At 33.4% G+C, this 26,302-nt stretch overlaps 2 protein-coding genes across 2 annotated transcripts; both read left to right on the forward strand.

Annotated features, from left to right (window-relative positions):
* The first annotated feature begins 224 nt into the window (after positions 1-224).
* On the forward strand, positions 225-9,105 carry LOC127241645 (uncharacterized). The gene is made up of 11 exons (XM_051260788.1): positions 225-338; positions 425-2,131; positions 2,208-2,535; positions 2,649-2,910; positions 2,989-3,205; positions 3,287-3,636; positions 3,719-4,210; positions 4,304-5,489; positions 5,570-5,923; positions 6,000-6,237; positions 6,329-9,105. The coding sequence occupies exons 1-11, from the start codon at positions 225-227 to the stop codon at positions 9,103-9,105; spliced, it is 8,025 nt and encodes a 2,674-aa protein (XP_051116745.1).
* Positions 9,106-19,893: 10,788 nt separating this feature from the next.
* Positions 19,894-23,043, forward strand: LOC127241646 (bidirectional sugar transporter SWEET7-like). The gene is made up of 6 exons (XM_051260789.1): positions 19,894-19,939; positions 20,515-20,551; positions 21,059-21,275; positions 21,374-21,535; positions 22,637-22,759; positions 22,885-23,043. The coding sequence occupies exons 1-6, from the start codon at positions 19,894-19,896 to the stop codon at positions 23,041-23,043; spliced, it is 744 nt and encodes a 247-aa protein (XP_051116746.1).
* The last annotated feature ends 3,259 nt before the right edge of the window (positions 23,044-26,302 follow it).

Below are 26,302 nucleotides of genomic sequence, written 5' to 3' on the forward strand. Positions count from 1 at the left end.
ATCGATTAATTAATTGCCTTTTTGCAGCTGATGGATCGCTCATCATCATCACTCATCAGGAACTGTATCGTCCTTCCTTCCCAACTGCTTCTAATTCTGTCTCTCTCTCTCTGAGTCTCTCTCACTGTTTGTTCTTAGCTTCGAACAAAATCAAACCCATCCATCCATCCGTCGGGGAAGAGGAGCTCAGTTGGATTTGATATTGCTCGTTGAAATAAACTAAAATGGAAATCAATAATAACAATTATAATGAGAGAGATGATCATGGCTTCATCAATTTGGTGTTTTCATGGTCCCGTCAAGACGACATCTTTAATCACAATCTCTACAGGCATCAGGTTCTTCCTTCCTTCCTCCCTTCTCTCTCACAATGTTCTTACAATTTATTACATTACACTTATGTGTGTGTCATTTCCTACATTAGGTGGAGACGATTCCGGATGTGTTTGGAAATGTCGATGAATATCTTGGTTCATATTTCTTCCCATTTCTGGAAGAAACTCGCTTCGAACTGGCTTCTGCCTTCGAGGATGCCTACAGAGCACCATATGCGAATGTAACTCGGCTTCATGAGTGGAAGAAGAAGGATAAATTTTACGACGTGAACGTAGATCATTGGAGGAACATTGTCAAAGATAGCGATGGAAAACGATACAGAACCTTGCCGGGGGACATTCTCCTGATTTCGGACAGGAAACCAGAAACTGAATCTGATATGCGGCGTACTGGTTGGACTTATACATTGGCATCTGTAATACAAGTTTCTGACAAACAAGGTGATGACGATGAAGAAGGTGACGATGCCATTTCATCACCCGTTGCATTCAAAATGGAAACAGCTGTCGCCATGGACGTCGAGTTTGTAAAAAACAGGTCATTTTATGTCATTCACTTAATGAATGTGACCTCCAATAAAAGAATCTGGAATGCACTTAGGATGCATCGGAATATGAAGATCATCTCAAAAGTGTTGGACAGGAATGCCTTGGATGATGAAGTCTGTGAATTCTGTCATCCCAAATCAGAGGGCGAAATGGGAGAGATTCTTGGCTCTGTTTTAATGTCGAAGCTGAATGAATCACAGAGGGAGGCGATTTTCGCGACTCTGTGCAAAATCGAATGTGACCACAAGCCATCTGTGGAGCTCATCTGGGGGCCTCCAGGAACTGGAAAAACTGCTACACTAAGTATGTTGTTGTTTGGGCTATTGAAAATGGGCGTTAGGACATTAGTTTGTGCACCGACGAATGTGGCGATTACTGAACTGGCCTCGCGGCTTGTGGCATTGGTGAGGAACTCTGTCGAGGATGACGTGATTTGTCCTTTAGGGGACATTCTTCTCATGGGAAATAAGGATAATCTGAAAATTGGATCAGACATTGAGGAGATCTTCTTGGATAACCGTGTTAAAGCTCTCTTCAATTGTTCCCTTGCTGCAACTGGCTGGAGGGGATCGGTTTCGGCCATGCTTGATTTTCTTAACAATGCTGTGGCTCAACACGAAGTCTATGTAGAAAATGAGCTCATCAAAGTGAAGGAGGGTCTACATGATGATGGCCAGGAACCTGCTATCAAATCATTTCTAGAATTCGCCAGGGAAGGAGTCGAAAAGGTGGCCCCAAATCTACGAAGTTCGCTGATAACATTAGTTACTCATCTCCCAAGAAGTTGCATTTCCGAGAGCAATGCTCAGATGATTGAGCAGGTAATATCTCTTCTTGAGTCCATGAAAATTTTGTTGTTAGATGATCGTAGCATGACATCCGAGAAGTTGAAGAGGATCTTTGAAGCAAGTGGTTCGGAGGAGTCAGTAAGCGCATCATCCTTTGTACGTATCAGAAGCCAGTGCATTTCGATTTTGAAGTATCTGAACTCGTCCCTCACCGAGCTTGTTAACAATGGAATTGCAAGCAAAGATTCATGTATAAAAAATGCTAGGTTAATATTTTGCACGGTTTCATCCTCCTACAAGCTGCATTCAGTTGATACGGAGAAATTTAAATTGTTGGTCATCGATGAGGCTGCGCAAGTGAAGGAGGCTGAATCGATCATCGCCCTTCAGATCCCTGAGGTGACACATTGTGTTCTTGTGGGCGACGAATGCCAACTAACTGCGATGGTCAGCAGCGAGGTAATCATTATGTTATATATGCTTTTTTTCTATAATCTTTTTACAGCATTACATGGATTTCTTTTTTTACTTGCAGTTGGCTAAAGAAGCTGGCTTTGCAAGAAGTCTTTTCGAAAGATTAAGCTCATTGGGTCATAAGAAACATTTACTTAACATGCAATACAGAATGCATCCATTAATTAGTCGGTTCCCCAATTCGACTTTCTACAGCAACCTCATATTAGATGCACCTGTTGTGCGACGTGAAAGCTATGAGAGAGACTACCTTGAAGGTAGGATGTTCGGTCCTTATTCCTTCATGGACATTCGTGGAGGAAAAGAGGAATTTGACGAGGTCCGCCGCAGTAGAAGGAACTTGGTCGAGGTAGCCGTAGCTGTGAATATTGTGCATAAACTCTTTAAAGGTTGGTATATATGCACAGAATGTGCAAAGCTTAAAACAATCAGATTCATCTATTGTATATTAGTTTTTGTTAACGACGAATGCATCCAACATGTTTTCTTATTTGTCGAACAGCATGGAAGTCTAAATCTCCTACAGAGAAACTTAGCATTGGTTTAGTGTCTCCCTACAATGCTCAAGTTGCGGCTATTCGAGATAGACTTGGAAAGAAGTATGAAAATTTTGATGGCTTTGTTGTTAAGGTGAAGTCCGTCGATGGGTTTCAAGGCGGCGAAGAAGATGTCATAATCATATCAACTGTAAGGTCGAATAACATTGAATCCATTGGTTTCTTGTCTAGTCTTCAACGAGCAAACGTTGCATTGACCCGAGCACGGTATGCAATTTCAGTACATCATTCTTATTCCATATTTTGTATTGAATGAGTATTTGATTCTTGTTTCGTACTTTGTAGGCACTGTCTCTGGATTTTAGGAAACGAAAGAACATTGTGCAAACCAGGTTCAGTATGGGAAGCTTTGATAAATGATGCCAAGCTTCGTGACTGCTTCTTCATTGCCGATGAAGATGAAGATATTGGAAAGACTATCGTAGATGTCAAGAAAGATTTGGATCAGCTCGACGAATTTCTCACTTCGGACAGTATACTATTTCAAAAGTGCAGATGGAAGGTAACAGATTTGCTTTTAATTTCAAAACTGAGCATGAATCTTGAAGCTATTTTGTTCACTTCCATGCTCTTATATCTTCAGGTTATATTCAGCGACAACTTCCGAAAGTCATTTCAGAAGTTGAAGCCTTCATATGTTAAGAGGCTCGCAGTGAGTCTATTAATTAAACTTGCAAGTGGCTGGAGGCCGAAAATAAATGTCGACTGGACCTGTGAGAACTCTTTGCATATTGTGAAACGATTCAAGGTTGAGAGGTACAACATTTTGTGCACCATTGATCTCACAAAAGAGTCGAACTACAAGCAAGTTTTGAAAGTTTGGGACATTTGTCCGGAGGCAGAGGATCGAAAAGCCTTGGAACGCCTCGATGCAATATTTGCCATGTTTACGGATGATTTTATCAGCCACTGCAACGAGAAACTAGTCGAGGGGTAAGGCATTTTGATCATAGTCCAAATGGAGTGTTCTAATGAGCTTATCTTCGATTGCCTATTGTTATTATTTTGTTTTCAGGACTTTGGAAGTTCCGAAGACTTGGTTGAAAGGTAAGGATATAATCCGTTACAAGAATGCAAGTGATGCTAACTCCAGCGACAGCAAAAGTGCTTCTGCTGCCGACTGCGGAAGTTGTGTTGAGAATTCGAAAGTTAATGAAAGCTTGCTGTTGATGAAATTTTATTCCTTATCAAGTGACACTGTCAATCATTTACTGTCTGATGCCGAGGATCAAGAAGTTGATCTCCCGTTTGAGGTCACCGATGAGGAGCGTGACATCATAGGATTTTGTCGGAGCAGCTTCATACTGGGAAGATCTGGCACAGGAAAAACAACTATTTTAACTATGAAGCTTTTCATGAAGCTACAGCAGTACTGCATTGTTTCTCGAGATTTTCCAATGTCGATTGGATTGAGGGGCAGTGTTGACAATGTTTTGCGCCAGCTTTTTGTTACCGTTAGTCCTAAGCTCTGTTTTGCGGTAAGAAAGCACGTATCTCGGCTGAAAAGGTACGTTACACAGTTCTGATGCAGCATTGCTTCTATTATTGCAGATTGTTAGCATTTTTAAACATTATGTCTTAATCTTAGCTATTGATACAGGTTTGCAAGTGGAGGCTTCGTTGGAGATGACGATGTCGAAGACATAGATGACATGATCGGGTTTAAAGATATTCCGGACACTTTTGTTGGCATCAGTGCAGACAAATATCCACTGGTAATAACATTTCACAAGTTTTTGATGATGCTCGATGGCACGATTGGGAATTCATATTTCGAGAGGTTTCGTGAGCTCCGATGTTCCCCTCAAGATGATGGTGGAAGATCAGTTGCGCTGGATGCGTTCCTAAGGAATAATGAGGTCACCTTCGACCACTTCCGGTCGTCCTACTGGCCTCATTTCAATTCTAATCTCACAAAGAGCCTTGATCCTTCGAGAGTGTTCACTGAAATCATGTCTCATATCAAAGGAGGTCTTCCGGAAGGTGAAAACTGCGACAGCAAGAGAAGCAGAGATGCTTACCTTTCTTTGTCTGACAATCGAGTGTCGACATTAAGTGTAGACCAAAGGGATATGATATATGACATCTATGAGAGCTATGAGAAAATGAAAAAGACTCGCGGCGAATTTGATATGGCAGACTTTGTGTTGGATGTTCATCGCCGGCTGGAAGAATCAGGGGATCTTCCCGGCGACAAAATGGACTTTGTCTACATTGATGAGGTGCAGGACCTCACCATGAGACAAATATGCCTTTTCAGGTATATATGCAGCAATGTCGACGAAGGTTTTGTTTTCTCTGGCGACACAGGGCAGACTATTGCTCGAGGGGTAGACTTTCGGTTTGAAGACATTAGATCTTTATTCTACAATGAGTTTTACATGAAGTCGAACAGCTCTAAATCTTCGGAAAGAAATGTGAAAGGGGTGATATCTGATATCTTTAGCCTATCACAAAATTTCCGGACTCACATTGGAGTACTTAGATTAGCACAAAGTGTAACTGACCTCATTTCCCATTTCTTCATACAATCCATTGATGTTTTGGCTCCAGAGACGAGTCTCATATATGGCGAGCCCCCTATTTTTCTGGAACCTGGCTGCGATGAGAACTCGATTATACCAATTTTTCAGAATAGTGCTAGTGCCGGTGAACAATGGGTTGGATTTGGCGCAGATCAGGTCATACTCGTAAGAGATGATTCTGAAAAAATGGAAATCTCGAAGTATGTTTGCAATCAAGCTCTTGTTCTCACGATACTTGAGTGTAAAGGCCTCGAGTTTCAGGTCAGCTGACAATGTGTTTAAATTTGTTTCTTCTGCATGTCTTCATCATATGCTCTGACACCTTTTTGTGTATTTTGCAGGATGTTTTGTTGTACAACTTTTTTAGTTCTTCGCCTTTGAGGAACCAGTGGAAAGTTGTGTACGAATTTTTGAAAGAAAGAGAGCTTCTTGATGATGACTCTCCCAAGTCCTTTCCGAGCTTTAGCCAATCAAGGCACAATTTGTTGTGCTCTGAGTTGAAGCAACTTTATGTTGCAATTACCCGAACTCGGCAGAGGCTGTGGATCTGTGAGAACACTGAGGAAATGTCGAAGCCAATGCTCGATTACTGGAAGAAACTGTGCCTTGTGCAAGTGAGGAAGCTCGATCACTCGCTCGCGCAAGCTATGCAAAGGGCGAGCAGCCCCGAGGAGTGGAAGTCTCAAGGAATCAAGGTATGGTTGAAGATCATTTCTTGGTATTCTAATGTTTTTGATTAATCATTTTGACGATCACGCTATGTTTTTGCAGCTATTTATGGAAAATAACTTCGAGGTTGCATCTATTTGCTTCGAAAAAGCCGGGGAAGTAAAGTGGGAGAAACGGGCTAAGGCTTCTGGTCTTAGAGTTTCGGCCTTATCTTTGAGAGGTTCAAATTCTTTCGAGGCGCGAATGATGCTTCGAGAAGCTGCCGAATTATTTCATTCCATTGGCAGAGATGAATCTGCAGCAGAATGCTTTTATGACTTGGAAGACTATGAAACAGCAGGTTAGTTATAAACATCGAACTTTTCAGTTTGATATATATATATATATGTTGTTGTCGATAGTCCAGCGCTGAAGTCGGTTTTGGATTTCAGGAAATATATATAGGCAGATGCACGGCGTGTCTGAGTTAAGGAAAGCCGGCGAATGTTTTTGTTTAGCTCGAAATTACAAATCTGCAGCTGAAGTTTTCGCGGAGGGGTACTTTTTCAAGGGGTGCTTGACTGCCTGTGTTAATGGAGGCCTTCTCGACCTGGGGTTGCAATTCATCGAGTCGTGGAAGCAGGAAGCGACACGAAGTAGCTCAATCGTGGCGAAAGCCAATGAGATCAACAATATTGCATATGAATTCTTGGTAAATTGCGCCGAGATCTTTCACAAGAGAAATGACAGTGTAATGATGATGAAGTTCATCGGAGCTTTTCCAACAATGGAGTCCAAGCGCAGCTTCTTAAGGTCTAAAGAACGCCTCCACGATCTATTAGTTTTGGAGGAAGCATTGGGAAACTTTGACGAGGCCGCAGGTATTGCAAAGCATCTTGGGAATACTATGCGTGAGATCGATATACTTGAAAAGGTAGAACAGTTCAAAAATGCTGCATCACTTGCTCTGTGTTATGTGCTATCGAATTCTCTATGGCTGCCCGGAGGAGGTAAGGAATGGCCACTCAAATCGTTCCCGGAGAAGGAAGTCTTTTTAGCTAAAGCAAAATCGATTGCGCAGAGAGTTTCCGAAGCATATCATTCTTCAGTCTGCTCTGAGGCGCGAGTTTTGTCCCATGAGACGACAAGCCTACCTGAATCGATGCAGTGCTACATCGATTCGAAGAAAAATGGGACTGATGTAGGCGAAGTTATCGCCATCCGGAAGCTTCTAGATGCTCACTTTGAAGTACTTCCTGCGAATCTGAAAGGCGAGGACGAAGTTGATGTTACTCCAGATTTGTTTGAGGCAAGGATTTTGCGGAATCATGTCTCGATTGCTACGCTGTTTTACGTCTGGAATTTATGGAAGGCGAAGAGTTTGGAGATCTTGGAATGCTTGAACTCACTCGGGAGTATGGTATTCATCGAATGCGAAGGCTTTGTTCGATTTTGCTTCAACTATTTCGGAGTGAGGTTGCTCGATGATACGAGTTTAAAATGCATTGTGCTGAATCGTAATGCCGCGTGGTTGAAGAATGTCGACGGGAACTCTGTGATGCACAGCGGAAAGCTAATGACACTCGATGCTCGCCATTTTGCATCCGCAGCTCGGAAGCATTGGCAGCAGGAATTTCTTTCTGTGGGATTACGGGTGCTGGAAATTCTGAAATCATTTTACACGCATCCTGCGTCGAAAGGCTTGTCCAAAGACTGTTTGAGCGTCTGCCTGATTTATATTTTCGACATTGCGAAGTTCTTCATCGAGAACAAATCGTATGATGCGAGAAAACCCGAAGCTGGGAAGCTGCAACACTATGTGTCCCTTTCGACGAATTACTTTGAAAACGCTTTCCCTTTGGATCCGCGGCAGTCCTTGTCCGAAAACATGGTTTATACGAGGGCAACTCAACTTTCGAAGAATCTTCTCGAGCATGTCATCTATTCAAATATTATACATTCGCGGTATAACATCACGTACAGGCAATTCGGACAAGTCGCGATGATCCTTCTGGGATCGGGCTTGCCTTCCGGCGACATTTGTTCCCTAATTTCCGAAAAGTTTGGGATGAGTTCGACAAGTTTGAGGCCTTTCTTTGAGAATCTTGTCGATTATTTGCGATCTGGATGCGTAGACGGAGTGAGTTTCTGGCTTTACAGAGCATTAGAGGAAGCTTACAATGTGAACTGGATTTCGAAGGATTATATATCTCCGAAGTGTTTCTTCTATCTCGTCGAAAGGCTTTTGATTTTGGTTCCTTACGGTTCGAGCTTCTTCTTCGCTTCGAAATCTTCATTTTCCGAGTATTTATTGTGTCTGAATTCTGATGCGAATCCGGCTGCATTGTTGCTTTCGAAGGAGCAGCCCGACGCAAGACATGCTCTGAGTTTTGTCTACGACTGCATTCATCGATGTCTGAACGACGCTATGTGGACTGGGAATTGGATCGAGGCTTCGGGGATCGACTGCAAGTACTATTTTCGAGTGCTGCTGCTGAGGTTGTTTGTGATTCTCCTTGTTCTATGTCTGAACTCGGGGTTCGAGATGTATGCGGTTACTAAGTTGCTGAGACTGCCGTACATCAGATCAGAGCTGCCGAATAAATTTTGTAATGTGCTTTGTAATGGGAGGATATACAACGAGGAGTCGAAGGTGGATGTTGTTGCGGCGGCGTTCAAGTGTGTCGGCGATCCTCTTGTGGTAGTTTCGGTGACTGGGAATTGCCCGAAATGGTTGTGTCCGAAGGATGCCATTGCAATGGAACTGGAGTCGTTTAAGACGCGCGAAGAGGCCGTAAGAAGGCTTTTTCCTAGGAGAACAAATGTCGAGCTGCTGTCTCCTCCTCCACCTGTTCTTGTCTGTGACGGGTTGAACAGCAGCAGCACCATTGTTGAGTCGAAATCGAAGGATGATAATCCAGATGTTGACGAAGGCGCGAAGAGTATGGCCACTTTGGATTCAGATGCTGCTGCTTCTAATGGTGAATGCATCAGCAATGTTGTTGCAGACGAAGGCGACGAGGAAGACGAAGAAGAAGGTGAAAGTAGAGGTTCTACTGCTGTAGAGATTGAAGAAGATAAAGAAGAAGAAGAAGGTAATTCAGGAGATGGGGGTGGGGAATGCAGCAGTAGTCTGCAACATGAAAAGAATGGGAAGAAAAAGAGTGAGACTAAGAAGAAGAAGAATAAGAATAAGAAGAAGAAGAAATCAGGAAGAAGGGGAGGGTAAAAAATGACGTGAGGATGGATGATGTCCAAATTCAATGTATGTTTGTTTGTTTGTGTATTTAATTGATGCTTCACTTTGGCAATCAATCATACATAGTCTTTTGTTGTTGCTATCAGACATACCACTTTTGTTGGATCCACAACTAGAGTTGTTCCAACGAACGAGCTTGGTATTCATTGCTAGAGTTCAGACTCGACTCGAAATTGTTAACGCATAGTACGTACTCGACTTGGCTAGTTGAGGATTCGAATTTCAATAATGGCCCGAGTTCGGTTTGTTAGGTTCAAATTCAAGTTTGGATTCAGCTCGTAAGAGTTTGAACTCGAACTAGAGTTTAAATCTAACTTGAATTATTACATAGTCAAATATTTTTTAATATTTAAATTGAATATATTTATTATAATAAAATATTAAAATTTTATTAATAAATACTGATTTTACTATAAAAAATTATATTAATATATAAAATAAAATAAATATATAATTATTAATGAGCTATTCGTGAGTTGAGCTCGAATCCTTTTTTAGAAATGATAACTTTATATCTCTATAAACGAGTTAGTCGAACCGTTAACGAGTCGGATCAAATGTAATATCAATTTTAGTCTCAATATAAATATCTATCAATTTTAGTTTCATTATAAACAATTTAAATTAATTTTGTCATACAGTTAAAAATTTTACAAAAGTTTCTAACGTGGACATAACAGGATTGATTGGTGGCTCACTTGGACACAATATGATATACATGTCAATATTGTCACACAGCAGTGTTTAGTTGTACACAGCTATATAAATATCTATCAATTTATTTTTTGATCTAAAATCTTATTTTTTTTATTATGTTTCTTTTTGAAAAATATATATATATATATATAATAAATTTAGATAAATTGATATAGTTAAAAGAGAAAAAATCAATAATAGTCTTACTATAATTAAATCTTATCAATTTTAGTTTTCATTATAAACAAATTCAATCAATTTTGATTTTACCATTAAAAAATTAACAAAACTTGCTAAGATAAGCGTTACTGTAATATAAAAATACGGAATAGATCAAAAAGTTTATTAACGAAATAGAGTAAAAACACATATATTAGACTAGTTTTGGTTAGGTTCAGCCCCTAACCGCTCAAAACAAGTATCAACACTCTAAATACACACTTACTAGCGACAAAGACGAACGACCGGCCCAAGAGTTCGAACTACAAAAAGAAAAATAACCCCACAGACAACACAATAAGGCTTAAAGAAGCCTACTCTGTTGAACAAGCTCCTTTCGGCTATGAACAACACAAATCGGGATATATACGTGCCTTACAGCCTCCACAAAATATACAGGAGGTAAAGCACCAACAGAAACCGCCGCAAACCGCCGTAGAAAGAATGATATGGAGAGTGCTGGGTGAGGCCAGAGAGAGAAAGAGTGGTTTGAGAGAGAGAGCGTGAGTATAGAGAGAGAAAGAGTGGAGAGTGTAATATTCTGCGTCTCTCATCTCTCTGGATATATATATACATGATCAAAGAATAACCAACGGCCAGGATCAAGGATCAAGATCGGATGGTCAACGCTACACCTCAAAAAGACGCGGAGCCCCGACGGGTTAGGGTCAAGAGGGACGCGGATCCAGCTTGCGGTTTGGGTAGTAAATTGTGGGTGTAGTTCGTGGGTCCAGGCCAGGGTCAGTTCGGGCTGCATAATATGTGCGCGAGTGTTTTATATGGGGTGGATCTAATTGGATCAAAAAATCCAACAAATCCTCTATTTTTTTTTGTCCGAGTGGAACAGGGGATTCATCATTGCCCATATAATCTTTACCTGCACAAAAATAATGTTAGAACAAAACATTAACTTAGCCTACCTACCACTCTAAGTAATATGAGGCTAATCAAAAGTATCACAATGTATGTATGTCATACAAGATACAAATTTACTTGCAGGAAAAACTTTATTACCCATATCGGATGAATTATACTCAGATGGAATCTTTTCTAATTTTAAAATTCCTTTAGATACAATATTACGTATAAAATGAAAACGCACGTCAACATGTTTGGTCCTATCATGAAATACAGGGTTTTTGCACAACTGAATTCCCGACTGACTATCCGAAAAAACAGTAACAATATGTTGTAAATAACCTAATTCATTGATTAACCATTTTAACCACAATGCCTCTTTTAAAGCTTCAGTTATTGTAACATATTCATATTCGGTTGTGGATAGTGCTACAATGTGTTGCAACTGAGATTTCCAACTTATACAAGTTCCACACAAAGTAAAATATAAGAAGTTGTACTTTTTCTACTATCTTTATCATTTGCATAATTTGAATCCACAAAACCCTCTAATTTGATATTTTCAGTATGTTTTTCAAACACAAGACCAACATTAATTGTACCAATTAAATATCTAAACACCCATTTTAATGCATGACAATGTTCTAAATCCGGGCTCGACATATACTTACTTAAACAACTAATAGCATAAACTAAATTTGGCATAGTGCTAACCATTAAGTACTTAATGGAACCTACTGCATTAGAATATGACACATGTTTCATATATTCAAAATCAGATTCTGATTTGGGACATTGATCCCTACTTAACACAAAATTCGAAGTCATAGGAACAGAAACAGACTTAGCATTACTCATAGAAAATTTCTTAAGTATTTTCGAAATATAAGTAGACTGATATAAATCACTTTGGCATCACCCAACAATTTCATATCAAAATTATCACACAAACACTTAGTCACATTATTAATAAACTTTAAACATAGACTAATAATCAACATATCATCAACATAAATGAGAAGAAAAATAGGTTGGTTTTTAACAATCTTAAAATACAAACAATAATCAAATTTGGTTTTAATAAAATCAAGATTTTTCATGCAATTATCAAATTTGATATTCCATTGTCTAGGTGGATGTTTTAAACCATATAACGATTTATTTAACAAACAAACATGATTCATTTTATTTTTATCAATAAAACCTTCGGGTTGTTTCATAAAAATCTTCTCATTTAGTTCACCATGTAAAAAATCTGTTTTAACATCTAATTGTTTTAGCTCCCAATCATAAAATGCAACTAGAGCTAACATGACTCTAACAGTGGTAAATTTGACAACAGGTGAAAAAATTTCATTATAATCTATCAATTCCTTTTGGGTAAAACCCTTAGCTACTAATCTAGCCTTAAACCTAATTCCACTATCTTCTTATTTAACTTTATAAATCCATTTACAATCAATAAGAGAAGAATTAGGAGGTTTAGGAACCAAACACCAAGTCTTATTATCATATAATGAATCCATTTCTTCTTTCATTACTTTTACCCATTGATTTTTATTTTCAGAATTTATGGCATTTCTAAAAGTCTTAGGTTCATTACCATCTAAATTCTCAAATGCACTAAAAGCCAGAGAAGATAAATCAAAATCACCAAGCCTAGTAGGCAACCTAGGGATTCTTCTACCCCTATCTCTAGTTAATTGGTAATTTTCTAACTCATTTTGATTATCATTATCAAAATCAGATTCATTATTACTGTTATTTTCAGAAACAGACTCGTTTGGATTATTATTATCAAAATCATATTCATTTTGATTTTCAAACATGTTATTTTCACTTTCAAAAATATTTTCCTCTCTCAAAGCTGATCCTACACGAATTTCAGCATTATGTTCTGTATTTTCTACCTCACCTATACTAGCAATATTATACTCCACCTCATTTGGAGTATTATTAGAATCTAAATTTTCAATATCAATTTCAGATTTATGCAAAACAGATTTTTCAACATTTAAATAAGACATCTCATTTTCATTGAAAACAACATCTTTACTAACAACAATTTTAAAACCGGGTCTAGACCTTAACCATAATCTATAACCCTTAACTCCTTCCGGATAACCCAAGAAAACACATTTTTCAGCTCTAGGGTCTAACTTGTCATTATTAACACGTATAAAAGCAAAGCACCCAAACACCCGAATATTTGAAAAATCAATTTTCCTACTAGTCCACTTAAATTCAGGACAATCGTCATTCAACGGAATAGAGGATGATCTATTGACTAATATAAGTTGTTGTTATAACAGCTTCCCCCAAATTTTTTTTAGATAAACCGGATGAAGCCAAAAGGCTTCGAACTCTCTCCAAGAGAGTCCGGTTCATCCTCTCTACCACCCTATTGGTGAATAGAAGACAGTCCTATGCTTATTTATACCATTTTCTTGACAAAAAATATCAAACCAGGAGTGGCAAAATTCTAAACCATTATCAGTTCTAAGACATTTAATTTTCTTTGTTGTTTGATTTTCAATTTTATTTTTCCAATTTTTGAAAACATCAAACACATCAGATTTATTTTTCATAAGAAATACCCAGGTTTTTCTTGAAAAATCATCAATAATGGATAAAAAATATTTAGACCCACCATGTGTGGGCTCACTAGTTGGGCCCCACACATCAGCATGCAAACAATCCAATATAGATTTAGAAAAATCACGTTTTTCAGTAGGGGATAGGGAAATTGGACCCTATGGTGTTTACCACACATACAATTATTACAAAAGGACACATGATTAAATTTTACATTTCCTAAGGATCCATTTTTATGTAAAATTTCTAATCCTTTATTACTTAAATGTCCTAATCTTTTATGCTACAAATCACTATTCTCTTTAACAGAATTTATTGTGTTTACAGGCATATTAATTGGTTTAGCACAAGTAACGTAGAAATTATTACGTTTTACAGCTTTAAACACAACTAAAGATCCTTTAGTAATTTTCATACAATCATTTCCGCATTTTCCCTCTAATTCTAAATCTAATAAAGTAGCACAAGAAAGAAGATTATTTGATAAATCAGGTACATGTCTTACATTATTTAATTTTAACACAAAACCAGTGTTAAATTTTAGATTTACACTATCAATTCCAAGCACATTAGACACACTATTATCAGCCATGGAAACAATGCAATTTTTTAAAGTTTTGTATTCACAAAAAAATCGATTTCAATGGAATCATATAGTAAGTGCATCCAGAATCAATAAGCTATTCATTCATACATACATTGTTCACATTCAAGCAGTCGACAATAACAGTAAACGCATCACCACAATTTTTATCAAGTAATGTCATATTGGCTAACTCACTAAAATGTTGTTGGCTACCATTATTATTACTGTTTGTAACATTATTATTCTTTCTTTTAGGGCACTCACGTATAAAATGGTTAGGATCACCACAATTATAGCATCTTTTACACAATTTATTTGGAGTTCTGGACCTAGTATTTCCTCTACTTTTAGGTTTATATTTATTTCTATTATTTTGGTTTTTATTAATATTATTATAATTGCCAGAATTAGTCTTTTTATTTGATCTAAAAAAGGATACCTATCTCTAGTATACATGACTTCACCCTTATTGGACTTATGTATTTGTAAATCTAACTCTTTAGATTTTAACCCATTAATGACTACATCTAATGTTACATAATTACGCCCATATTTAATATCAGATTTTACATCCATGTATGAATTAGGAATTGTATTTAACAAAACTATAGCACTATAATCATCAATATCTTTATCACCAGTAAATTTTATATCTTGTATTAATTTTGAAAAACTATCCAGATTTTCATCAATTGATTTTGACAAATCAAGTGTAAAACTGAAAATTTTTTCTAACAAATATAATCTACTAGGAAGTGAAGTTTGAGTGTATAGTTCATCCAATTTATTCCATAATTCCAAAGCAAATTCTTGCTTACCTACTTTCCTAATTACACGATCTGCTAAATTGAGTATTATAATAGAGTAAGCCATTCCATCTAACTCTGCCCTCATTTCTGAAGGAACTTGAGCTACATGATCCGGTTCAATTGCTCTAATTATTCTTTGAGTGACTAAAATGCTTCTCATTTTTTGTTTCCAAATTGCAAAATCCATTTTTCCATCATGGGTGTGTTTGTTTGAGGGTTTGGATTTTGAGTTGGGATTTGAATAGTAAAAATTTTGAATTTGAATAGTTGTATGATGTGATATAAATAGAGTTTGATGTGATGTTTTGAATATAAAATTGATTTTTAGTATAATATAAAAAATGAAAAATAGGTGTTTGATTTGATGTTTTTGGGGGGAAAAAATTGGATGAATAGTGGAAATCCACCAAAATCCTTCAAACAAACACACTTTAGAAGAAAATATAGTAAAACTCGAGCTACCAACCATTTTTTATTTTTAATAAAAACATATTTTAATTTTTTTTTAAAAAATAACAGATTCTGTTAAACAAAAAAAATTCAGAAAATTATTTATTTAATTTTCACACAAAAACAAATTATTTTGCAAGAAAGTCTCATGAAAATAAACAATCAAAGATTATCACAAATAATCAAGCAATCACAGCAAGCAATTTAAGCAATAAAAAATATAACCTATCTATTACAACATACACTTGTGACTATTCAACCGAAGTACTCGAGAATCACTCACAAAATGAGGATCGGAGTTTAGTAACCTTGGTTTCACAATAGCCTTTACAATTTTATTTTTGGACGCAAAAATTAAATGCAGAAATTTGAACCAATCATCCAAAAACAATAAATATTAGGAGTTTAAGGGGTTACCCTCGTAGCACAGCAACAAACAATTTTTATTCCTACAAAACAATAAGAAAAAATTCACAGTAAACAAAAAACCTATTCTCTTTTATAGAAAATAGGGATTAACCAAACTTTACTAAATTTACAAAAACAGAAAACTAACTTAAACTTTTGTTTCTCTTCTAACAAATTGTTAGAATCCCCGAAACTGATTGTGATTTCACAATGTCGACTTAAAGAACAAACACAAAATGACAAGGCTTAAAGATTTAAAGATTTCAAACGAGATTTTAGTTTGAAAAATATAAAGATCTTTCAAAAAGTTTACCAACCTATAAAGTTTACAAAAGACTTTTGTATTTTGACTCCAAAGAACAGATCTATACAAAACAATAACTATTTACTCGATTTACACATTTTATTTAAAAAGTGTGAAATACAAAACTCGTTTTTGTTAAAAGATAAAACGGTTTTGTAACAAACTAACCAAATCTAGTGTCAAAACTTAACCAACTACACAGATATGTAGCGATTAAGTCGCGCTCAACACAAATCACACACGACCGAGGCTAAAAAGCACAGATCGAGTGAAATTTTGGCCGGTATCTAATAGATCTACTAGGAAAAGAATCAAAACGCCAAAAATCATTCGATTCAACCAGATCCTTTTGTAGATCTAAAGACTTACAACCAAAAAACCTCAAAACCAAAACAAATAGTCGATTTCGAAACCGTAAAGCACTAAAAGGCTCTTATACCACTTGTAATATAAAAATGCGGAATAGATCGAAAAGTTTATTAACGAAATCGAGTAAAAACACAAATATTAGACTAGTTTTGGTTAGGCTCAGCCCCTAACCACTCAAAACTAATATCAACACTCTAAATACACACTTACTAGCGACTAACACGAACGACCGGCCCAAGAGTTCGAACTACAAAAGGAAAAATAACCCCACAGACAATACAACAAGGCTTAAAGAAGCCTACACAGTTGAACAAGCCCTTTTCGGCTATGAACAACACAAATCGGGGCATATACGTGCCTTACAGCCTCCACAAAATATACAGGAGGTAAAGCACCAACAGAAACCGTCGCAAACCGCCGTAGAAAGGATGATATGGAGAGTGTTGGGTGAGGCCAGAGAGAGAAAGAGTGGTTTGAGAGAGAGAGCGTGAGTATAGAGAGAGAAAGAGTGGAAAGTGTAATATTCTGCGTCTCTCATCTCTCTGGATATATATATACATGATCAAAAAAAACCAACGGCCAGGATCAAGGATCAAGATCGGATGGTCAACGCTACACCTCAAAAAGACGCGGAGCCCCGACGGGTCAGGATCAAGAGGGACGCGGATCCAGCTTGCAGTTTGGGTAGTAAATTGTGGGTGTAGTTCGTGGGTCCGGGCCAGGGTCAGTTCGGTCTGCATAATATGTGTGCGAGTGTTTTATATAGGGTGTATCTAATTGGATCAAAAAATCCAACAATTACAAAATTGACGGGCTAGCTGACCTAGACACAATACAATGGAAGTGAATTTCAACATTCTCAAATTGGTACAATTTAACTATATCAACGGTTCTTAATTCAATATATATATTTTAAAAAAACATAATAAAAGAAAATAAAATGTTAGATGAAAAAAAGAAACACAACTATGTACAATTAAATACAACCGTGTATAATTATATATGATCGTATTGTGTCCAGGTTAGTTGTCCCGTCAATTTCGTTATGTCTACTCAGCAATATAGGTTAATATTTGATCGGTGGGACCAAAATTGATTGAAATTATTTATGATGAAGCTAAAATTGATAAAAAAAATTTTATTATTTTTTCTATTAAGATCAAAATTGATACTTTTAGTTATATTGGAACTACTATTGATTTTTTTTTTTCTTAATTATTTGTTGTCCATCTACCAACACTACAGTGAAAGAATCTGATGTCAGTTACAAAATTTTGTGGCAGGCGATTGGCATATCAATTATCCGTCGAGTCGAGTTACAACCAGGTTCTCGAATCATAGTTGTTTTGCCTCGACAAGAAACAATTTTATTGTCAATAAAACATTCATTTATACTTGTGGTGATCACATCGGACATTATAAAATTGTTGGTTATTGCCCTTGCAAATATCTTTCCAAAATAAAATTGTAATAAATAATTAAAAGTAAAAGACCTTGTTCGAAAACAAAAATCATAGAGGAACGAAGAATGTTTGAACAAGTAATCCAAGAAAGAATCTCATGCGGACAAGAGAGCAAATCGAAATTTGAATCAAACATGAAAGTGAATGAAATAATTTGTCTGCCCAACAAAATTTCGTCCGATATGATTCCCAAAATATATAATATATATATATATATTCTTTTATGTAAAAAATCAAACATTTAACACAAATTATCATTTTTTTAATACAAATCTTCGTACTTCACGTAAAAATTACTCAAAACTAATATACTAAACATACAAGCTCATAAGTATTAGACATAGGTATATACACGTTTTTGTGTAAAGAATGTTGTATACAAGTATATTGTAAAATATGTTGATTAATATTAAGTGATAAACTAATGAATATCAAATTAAAATAAAATACACATTGTTGATTGTTGACATCATATCTTTAATTGGTAAATCTACCAATATAATTTGCAAAATTTCTTAATTCCGAAATGCTTTGGCTAGTGTAATAGGTTGCTCTCTCTGTATCTATTTTCCCAAAAAAGCCATTCCTCACTATTGACACCTAAACTAGCTTAACGTAACAAACCCTTAACTAAATAATTGGGCTAAGGGTTAAAAATATGGGTTTGGGTTAATGGGTTAAAGGATTTGGGTTTTGATTTAGGGGTTTGGGCCGATTTTGGTGGGTCGGGCTAAAAAATAGGACAACTGTTGTATTATCGAATGACCAGTTATGACCGAAATTTCCAACATTTATAAATTGAATGTTAGTTAATATATTTAATTTAAAATACACAAATTATATTGATTTGGGTAAAATTCGTTTTTTTTTTTGTTTTTTTTATCCATTTTATTTGTATGTGCTAGTTTCAGTTATTATATTATTAAAACGATAATTTTGATCCCTGTTTAGTCCCGCAATTTTTAAAATAATATTTCGATCCCTTATCAATTAATATGTATCAAATTTAATATTTAATTATCATTTTTTCGAAAAAAATTAATAGATATATTAATTATATACATTATGGTATAAATAGACTATCCTTAAAAAATTGTTTTACATAAATTTTTTTATGTAGTATCTATTAATAAAAGATGTATATGCACTATATTTATTGTACTCTTATTTACAAAAAGAAAAAGTATTTTTTTTCTTATGCCAATAATTTAATTAAGACTAGGAAGTAGCTAGCAACTATGTTGTTTTAGCGGATAATTTTTAAATTGCATGTTTAAGACTTGTTTGAAGAAAATGTTAGTGTAAAAATATTTGAAAAAAATTATATAAATTAGTGTAAATAATGAAAAACAATGATACTTTCAAATGAAAATCATAAGCTACCTCAATTACAAAAAATAAGCTCGGAATTTTTTAGAATGAATTTTAATGTGTGTATTTATTTTTTTTTACTTAATGATTTTTTCTATAAAATAATTTTATGCGAAAGAGGTAGTAATAACTATACTTATTAATTTTTTATTTTATAGAAAACAATAATTAAAAACTAAAATTAAACTAATGAATGAGAGATTAAAATTATCATTTTAAAAATAAAGGGATTAAGATGAATAAAAGGGACCCAAAATATATTTTATCATATTAATTTGTATAAAATAAAATATTATAATATATATATATATATACATGTGATAATAGTCATAATTTTTTATAAATTGAGAATTGACTTTGCAATTTTATTGATAGTATTGGATAAATCATGAGTTTGAATTTGAAATAGAGAATTAGAGAGGGAATATAGGTAAACTTACTATATATAGATAAACAAGGAGTGAGATTCTATTTGCATTTCTCTCACTCACACTCTCTCTCTCTATATATATACATATACATTGCCAACTATAATTAATCCTTTCATCATTTCGATATCTAATAGGTTCTTTTACCCTTATTCTTTCGAATTTACTTCTTTCTTTCTTGTATTTTTTTTGTAGTGAAAAGATGATGCATGGACAAAATCTCGCCCGTACCGTCGTCGGTATCGTTGGTTAGTGCTTCTTCCTACATTGTTTGTAATGGTTTCGAATCGTTTCGATGTTGTTTTCATGTTTTGTTGCATTCTTGATCTTAGGGTTTTCGATTTTTTTTTTTTTTGAATTTTAAGTTATGTTTGATGAGTGATTATTATTTTAGTTTGTTTAATTCTGAGGACGATTTGTGGATCCAGTTCATACTTGTTGGATTTGAATTTTATTATTTAAATTAGAATATATAGTTTGTCTATATTATTTTAAATAATATATTTGTATTTGATCTAATATTTTTTAGAACTAAAAAAAAAACTTGGCATTTTTTATGTCATTTTTTTTAAAATTTGTTTGTTAATTAGGGTTTTGTGTTTTTCAAATATTCGTTTTGGAGTTTTGTATTTTGAAATTAACTGCTAATTAGGGTTTTTTTTTTTTTTTTTTTTTGAAGTGTTCATTTAGGGTTTTTGTATTTTGAAATTGTTAATTTCAATATAGGAGGCTTTCTGCAATTATTTTTTCTAATTTTTTTTTTGTGTAACATGATAAAAAATTTAACCTCACTTTTGAGTGATTTTTTGCTACGAAATTTCAGGGAATGTTATCTCGGGACTACTCTTTCTCTCTCCATGGTAAATTACATTTATAATATTGCTTATAAAAAGTTTTTCAATATTCATAAATTTTAGACCATAATTTTTGCATTATAATTATATTCACAATCATATTTTATTTTGAACTCTATTATCTATCCATTTTATTTTTATCCAATTATATAGAGCATATTTAGTTATCAACCTTAATAAAATATATAATATATTTATAAAAAGATATATAATAAAAATTTAATTTAACTATATTTCAAATTTTGCATTATTCTAATGAATATTTGAATTCTTAATTAATATTATTAATTCAATCTTTATATGGTTAGATTTTATAATAGAAAGATGAACTTATACCTCTATAAATATTGTGAAAATAATATGAAAGATTGAGAAAAGTAATTTCTATATTTTTGCTTTTCTATTTTCTTACATGTCTATTCTTACTGTTCATTTACATACGATAAATTTTATATTCAAAATATCGCATTAATTACGTTGAGCATTAATTACGTTGAACTGTCGAATTTGTAGCCCGACGTTCTGGAGAATATGTAAAAAGAAAGACTCGGAGGAGTTCCACCCTTATCCATATCTGGCCTGTGTAATGAACTGTCTCTTCTGGATCTTCTATGGCTTACCCATAGTTCATCCCGACAGCACTCTCGTCATTACCATCAATGGCGCTGGTCTCTTTCTCGAGCTCTGCTACCTCACCATTTTCTTCTTCTACACTAACAAGAAGAACAGGGTAAGTTATAACATCGATATCAATGATTTTATTACAGCTAGCATCGAGGTTTCAGTTTTTTATTACATAGATACTAATTGATGAGATTGATTCACCAGGGGATCATAGTGATGTTCTTGTTGGCCGAGTTTGCCCTTCTTGGCGCGATTGCCGCAGTCACGCTTTTATGCTTTCATACCCACGCGAAAAGGTCGATGTTTGTGGGCATTATTTGTGTCGTGTTCGGTGTCATTATGTATGGCTCCCCACTTTCCATCCTCGTAAGTAAAATTTTCCCGTTACATTTTTTTTAAAAAAAAGAACGATAAATTTAGTTAGATTTTCGTTTACACAACACTATAAGAAAGTTGAAATTTAACTACAAAAAAATTCGTAGCAAATGGTGATAATTCATAGCAAAAATAATTTTGCTACGAAACTCATTTCGTCGCCTATACGGCTATAGTAAAGGTCGTTAGCGATAAATATGACTTTCGTAACAAAAAATAAATTTTTTTGTAATGAAAATTAAGAATAGACATATAGCTACAAAAATATGATTTCGTAGCTAAAATTTTTTTGCTATAAAATTTATAATAGAAGAGTTTTAGCAACAAAATATGTATGATTTTTGTAGCCAAATAAATTTAGCTATGAAAAATAATTTTGTAGTTAAAACCTTTTTTATATGAAGATAGATTTCTAGCAAAAAAAAATTTAGTGACAGAATTAATTTTGTAGTACATAATTTATTTTAAGTCGATAGAAATTAATTTTTGTTGATAAATGATACATTTTAACTAGAAAAATATTTCGTAGTTAAAAATATTGTAGCTAATTAGATATTTTTTTGTAATACTAGTATATGTGTTGTATTAAAGTCAATGCATGGTAGGATACGTTCTGTGAAATTATGTCATATATTACATTTGTATTATGTTAACATAAATTATGTTTATTACTATATTATATGGGCATAGATCATGTGCCGATGTATAAATTACTTCGGCATATGCTAAATACTATCTCAACTTTTAATTTACATCTAAGAATTTTAATTAAACAACAAAGTATCTAAATCAATGGTTAGAATGACATTAGGCAATGCTGAATTTAAAGATTCAACATGCTATCCTGTCTGATATTGTATATATATATATATATTTTATATCATGTGTTGGCAGTATTGTATTAGTCATGTCACTACAAGAAAATATCATTTTTATAATGAAGTTTTTTCGTTTAGAATTGCGTTAGATACTTAAACTTTAGGGACGGAATTCCGTTACAAATATACTATTTTTTATAATATGTCCTTTCTATGGTAGGGATGTCAAATTATTACATTTTTATCCTTTTTTTTTTTTTATTTTTCCGAATAGAGGCAAGTGGTGAAGACGAAGAGTGCGGAATTCTTGCCGTTTTGGCTATGCTTGGCTGGCTTTGCCAATGGCATTGTGTGGTTTACCTATGCTAACCTCAAGACTTTCGATCCCTACATTGCTGTAACATTTCTCTCTTCCTCTCTATCTCTATCTCTATCTCTCTCTCTCTCTTTCTCTCTCTCTCTCTATATATATATATATCTATTTGGATTGACTAGTGTATATATATGTGTGTATATGTGCAGACTGCGAATGGCATCGGCGGCGTATTGGGTTTGATCCAGCTGTGTGTGTACAGTTATTACACATGGATATACCCCAAGTTCTGCTCCAAAGACGACAAGCCCGCCGAGGTGCAGCTGCAGCAGCAGAACACAGCCTCCACAAATCGCCCCCAAGTGTAGTTTAGTTTAGTTCGAGTTGATTTGGATCCATTCGCAGTTTTTTAATATGTTCTTTATTCGATCTTTCTTATTCCCTCTATTTTCTTTCGCCTAAACGTATATATCTTTCCATTTTTCTTTGTCCGGCGTCAATGTATATATACTCCCTCGGTCCCAAAAGAGACGTCTTATTGGGTGTTGGCACGAGAAATAAGGAATAATAGTATTTAATTGAAAGTGGATATAAAGTATAATATAAAATACTAAAATAACCTTATTTTTTTAAGGATTTTAAAAAGTAGGTTAGAGTAATAATTATGGATAGTTTAGAAAAGTACGAATAATTTTGTTATAAAGTAGAACCACGATTACTAAATAAGGAAACATAACAACTCTTTTTGAGACGGGGGTATAATTTTTTTTAGTAATTGTGGATCTTACTTTTTCTAAAAATACTACCTTATCGTCGCATTAATTATGCAAAATTATCTTTATATTACTTTAATTTGGTACATAAATGTTGGTCTATTAGTGGACTCCACTTTGGACGCATTATATTAATTCAAAAGACTATTTAGATAGTCGAATAATTAATAAAATTACTTCAATCAACCAACAAAAGTTAATTAATAGACTTAATAGCTACTTCAAATTCCCTCTAGGTTATTGCACAAAATCTAAATGAAGGGGAAGGGTTCACACATAAAATATAAAAACATCTTTTATAGTTGTTGATTTTTAACAAAGATTGTTTGTAACTGAATTTTTGAATAAGAAATAAATGAAATAGTAATAATCTAAAATATATATGCGTGTATATAAAAAATGTAATTTTTTAATTAAATATTTTTTATTATTAACTCAGTATTTTTTACATTTTATTCCAATTTTCACATGGAGCATTATGTTTTTATTATATATGTTGAGACATGATCATATTCTTGGTATTACCACATTTTGATATGAAAATTTTGGCCACTTTTGTTGCTCCTTAAGTTCTGAGGTTTCTCCAACTTTTGATAGATTTTCAAGAATTAAAATTGATACTTCTAGTGTTATTAACTATAAACAAATTATTTAAGAAAGCAAAAAAGCAAATGAAATGTGTACTTAAAAGTAATTGCAAATTTTTATATGCAAATATATATACTGTAGATTATATAGGACACCTTATGTTTTTAGTAAAAATGCACAAAATATCCTGTGCGTGTTTTATTTATGGCGTGATACCCTCTTGAGTTAATGTAAAGTTTGCATGAACACCCTCATTGTCCAAAGTTGATGTTCGATTCTAAATAAAGACCTAAATTACGCCAATTTTATATAAATAAAAAAATATAAAATATGTTAAATAATTTTTTTGAATAAAATAAAGAATTAATTAATTCCTCATTTTATACTTTTTGAAGACAAATTGTTATATGATTTTCACAAAAATTGTAAAAATAAATTATTGATCAATTATTTATTTATTTATTTTATTCAAAAAAAATTATTTAAGATATTTTAAATTTTTTATTTTTATAAAACTTGCATAATTTAGGTCTTTATTTAGAACCGAACATTAATTTTGAACAATGAGGGTGTTTCGTGCAAATTTTACATTAACATAAAGAGGTTTCACGCAATAAATAAAACACATGGTGTTTTGTGCATTTTTACTAAAACACAATGGAGTGTTATATAATTTAACATATATATATATATATATATATATAGATATGTTTGAGATACAAATGAAATGTGTACTTATTAAAGTCATTGCAAATTTTCATATGCAAAATTATATATATATATATATATAAAATTGTTTGATTGTGTTTCAATTTGAAAGTACCATTGTTCAATTGTACTTCCTCCGGCCCAAACAAGGTGCAACATTTGTTTTTTGCACGGATTTTTAGGTGAATAGTATTAAGTATGATAATTTAGAAATTAGGTGATGTGATGGAGTGAGAAATGTATATATATATATTTTTTTATTTGGATGATGTGAGGGGATAAAGTGTGGATAAGAGATTAAGTATAATTAATTATTTCCTATTTTAGAAATGTTGCAGGGTGTTTGGGATATAAAAAAAAAAGAAATATTTCACGGTGTTTGAGACGGAGGGAGTACAATTTTTAATAAAAAAACAATATTATTTTTATTTATAAAATATTATATTCAAATATTATTTAAACTCAAATCAACATCTTATTTAAAATAATTTTCAAACCATAATACTTAAAATCTTGTTTTGGAATGAAACCTAGACAAACCATTTGCTGGCTCTTACAGTAGTGGCATAGCCATGTATTTCAATGGCTTCTCACATGGAAATAATGTAGGTAAAAAAATACTTCAAATAATGTGTTCTAAATAATTTATTAAAAATTAATAATAAAAAATAGTAATGTAAATAAAAAATAAAAATAAAAAATAATGACAATACTGTTATTATTTATTAAAATATGAATTATAAAATTTTCTATTATAAATAAATTTAAGAGAGAGCAAAAGAAATAAATAAAATAAAAATTATAGCAATGAATTACAAAGCAAGTGAGAGCATAAAGAGATGGATTGAAATAGGGTTGGGCTTAGGAGTGGTTATTCTTGACCCACAACTAAGGCCCAAATATTTTGGGAGTCCAATTTTATATACAAATAATATATATATATATATAAGCATTATAAATGTATATGTATTATTTTGAAAATGGTATGTTTTAATACTTTTTAAAATTTTTAAAATAAATAAAACTGATAATTATATAATTTTTTTTTAATTATTTATATAAAAATAAGAATTTGTTTTCATTTTTTTCACCCGGGCTCTTTAAAACTTATATGTTAAAATATAATTTATACTTCCTCAATCCCATAACAAAGTATTACTATATATCTAACATTTAGAAATACCTTTACAACTTATAATATATTATAAAAATATCATTACTTTTATATCACACATATTAATAAGATTATTTTAGTCATTTCTACTGTATTTCTACTGCATCCAAATATAATACTAATATTTCTAAAATTATGTGAAAAACAAATAGATATGAGTGAGTATATCTAATATATATATATATATATATGGCATAAAATTTAATAAAATAGATTATATAAATTTAGCTTACAAATCTTATCTAATTAATTTTAAGATAAGGTTCTAATAGATATTTTAAATGATATTAATACGAGTAAAAAAACATAATCCACATTTCTTAAAAGAGATGATATGATGTTGAATTATAAAATATTTTAAGTCACAATCTTCTCAAACTTTTA

This window comes from Andrographis paniculata, unplaced genomic scaffold (assembly GCF_009805555.1).
Source record: "Andrographis paniculata isolate CXL003 unplaced genomic scaffold, ASM980555v1 Contig83END, whole genome shotgun sequence".
Classification (NCBI taxonomy): Eukaryota; Viridiplantae; Streptophyta; class Magnoliopsida; order Lamiales; family Acanthaceae; genus Andrographis; species Andrographis paniculata.

Excerpts from the sequence above, each read along its gene's own strand:
- LOC127241645 (XM_051260788.1), top strand. The coding sequence starts at position 225 with ATGGAAATCAATAATAACAATTATAATGAGAGAGATGATCATGGCTTC. Across the intron at positions 3,206-3,286 it reads TTCAAAAGTGCAGATGGAAG|GTTATATTCAGCGACAACTT; the intron begins GTAACAGATTTG and ends TTATATCTTCAG. Across the intron at positions 5,924-5,999 it reads GGAAGTCTCAAGGAATCAAG|CTATTTATGGAAAATAACTT; the intron begins GTATGGTTGAAG and ends ATGTTTTTGCAG.
- LOC127241646 (XM_051260789.1), top strand. The coding sequence starts at position 19,894 with ATGATGCATGGACAAAATCTCGCCCGTACCGTCGTCGGTATCGTTG. Across the intron at positions 20,552-21,058 it reads CTACTCTTTCTCTCTCCATG|CCCGACGTTCTGGAGAATAT; the intron begins GTAAATTACATT and ends TCGAATTTGTAG. Across the intron at positions 21,536-22,636 it reads GCTCCCCACTTTCCATCCTC|AGGCAAGTGGTGAAGACGAA; the intron begins GTAAGTAAAATT and ends TTTTCCGAATAG.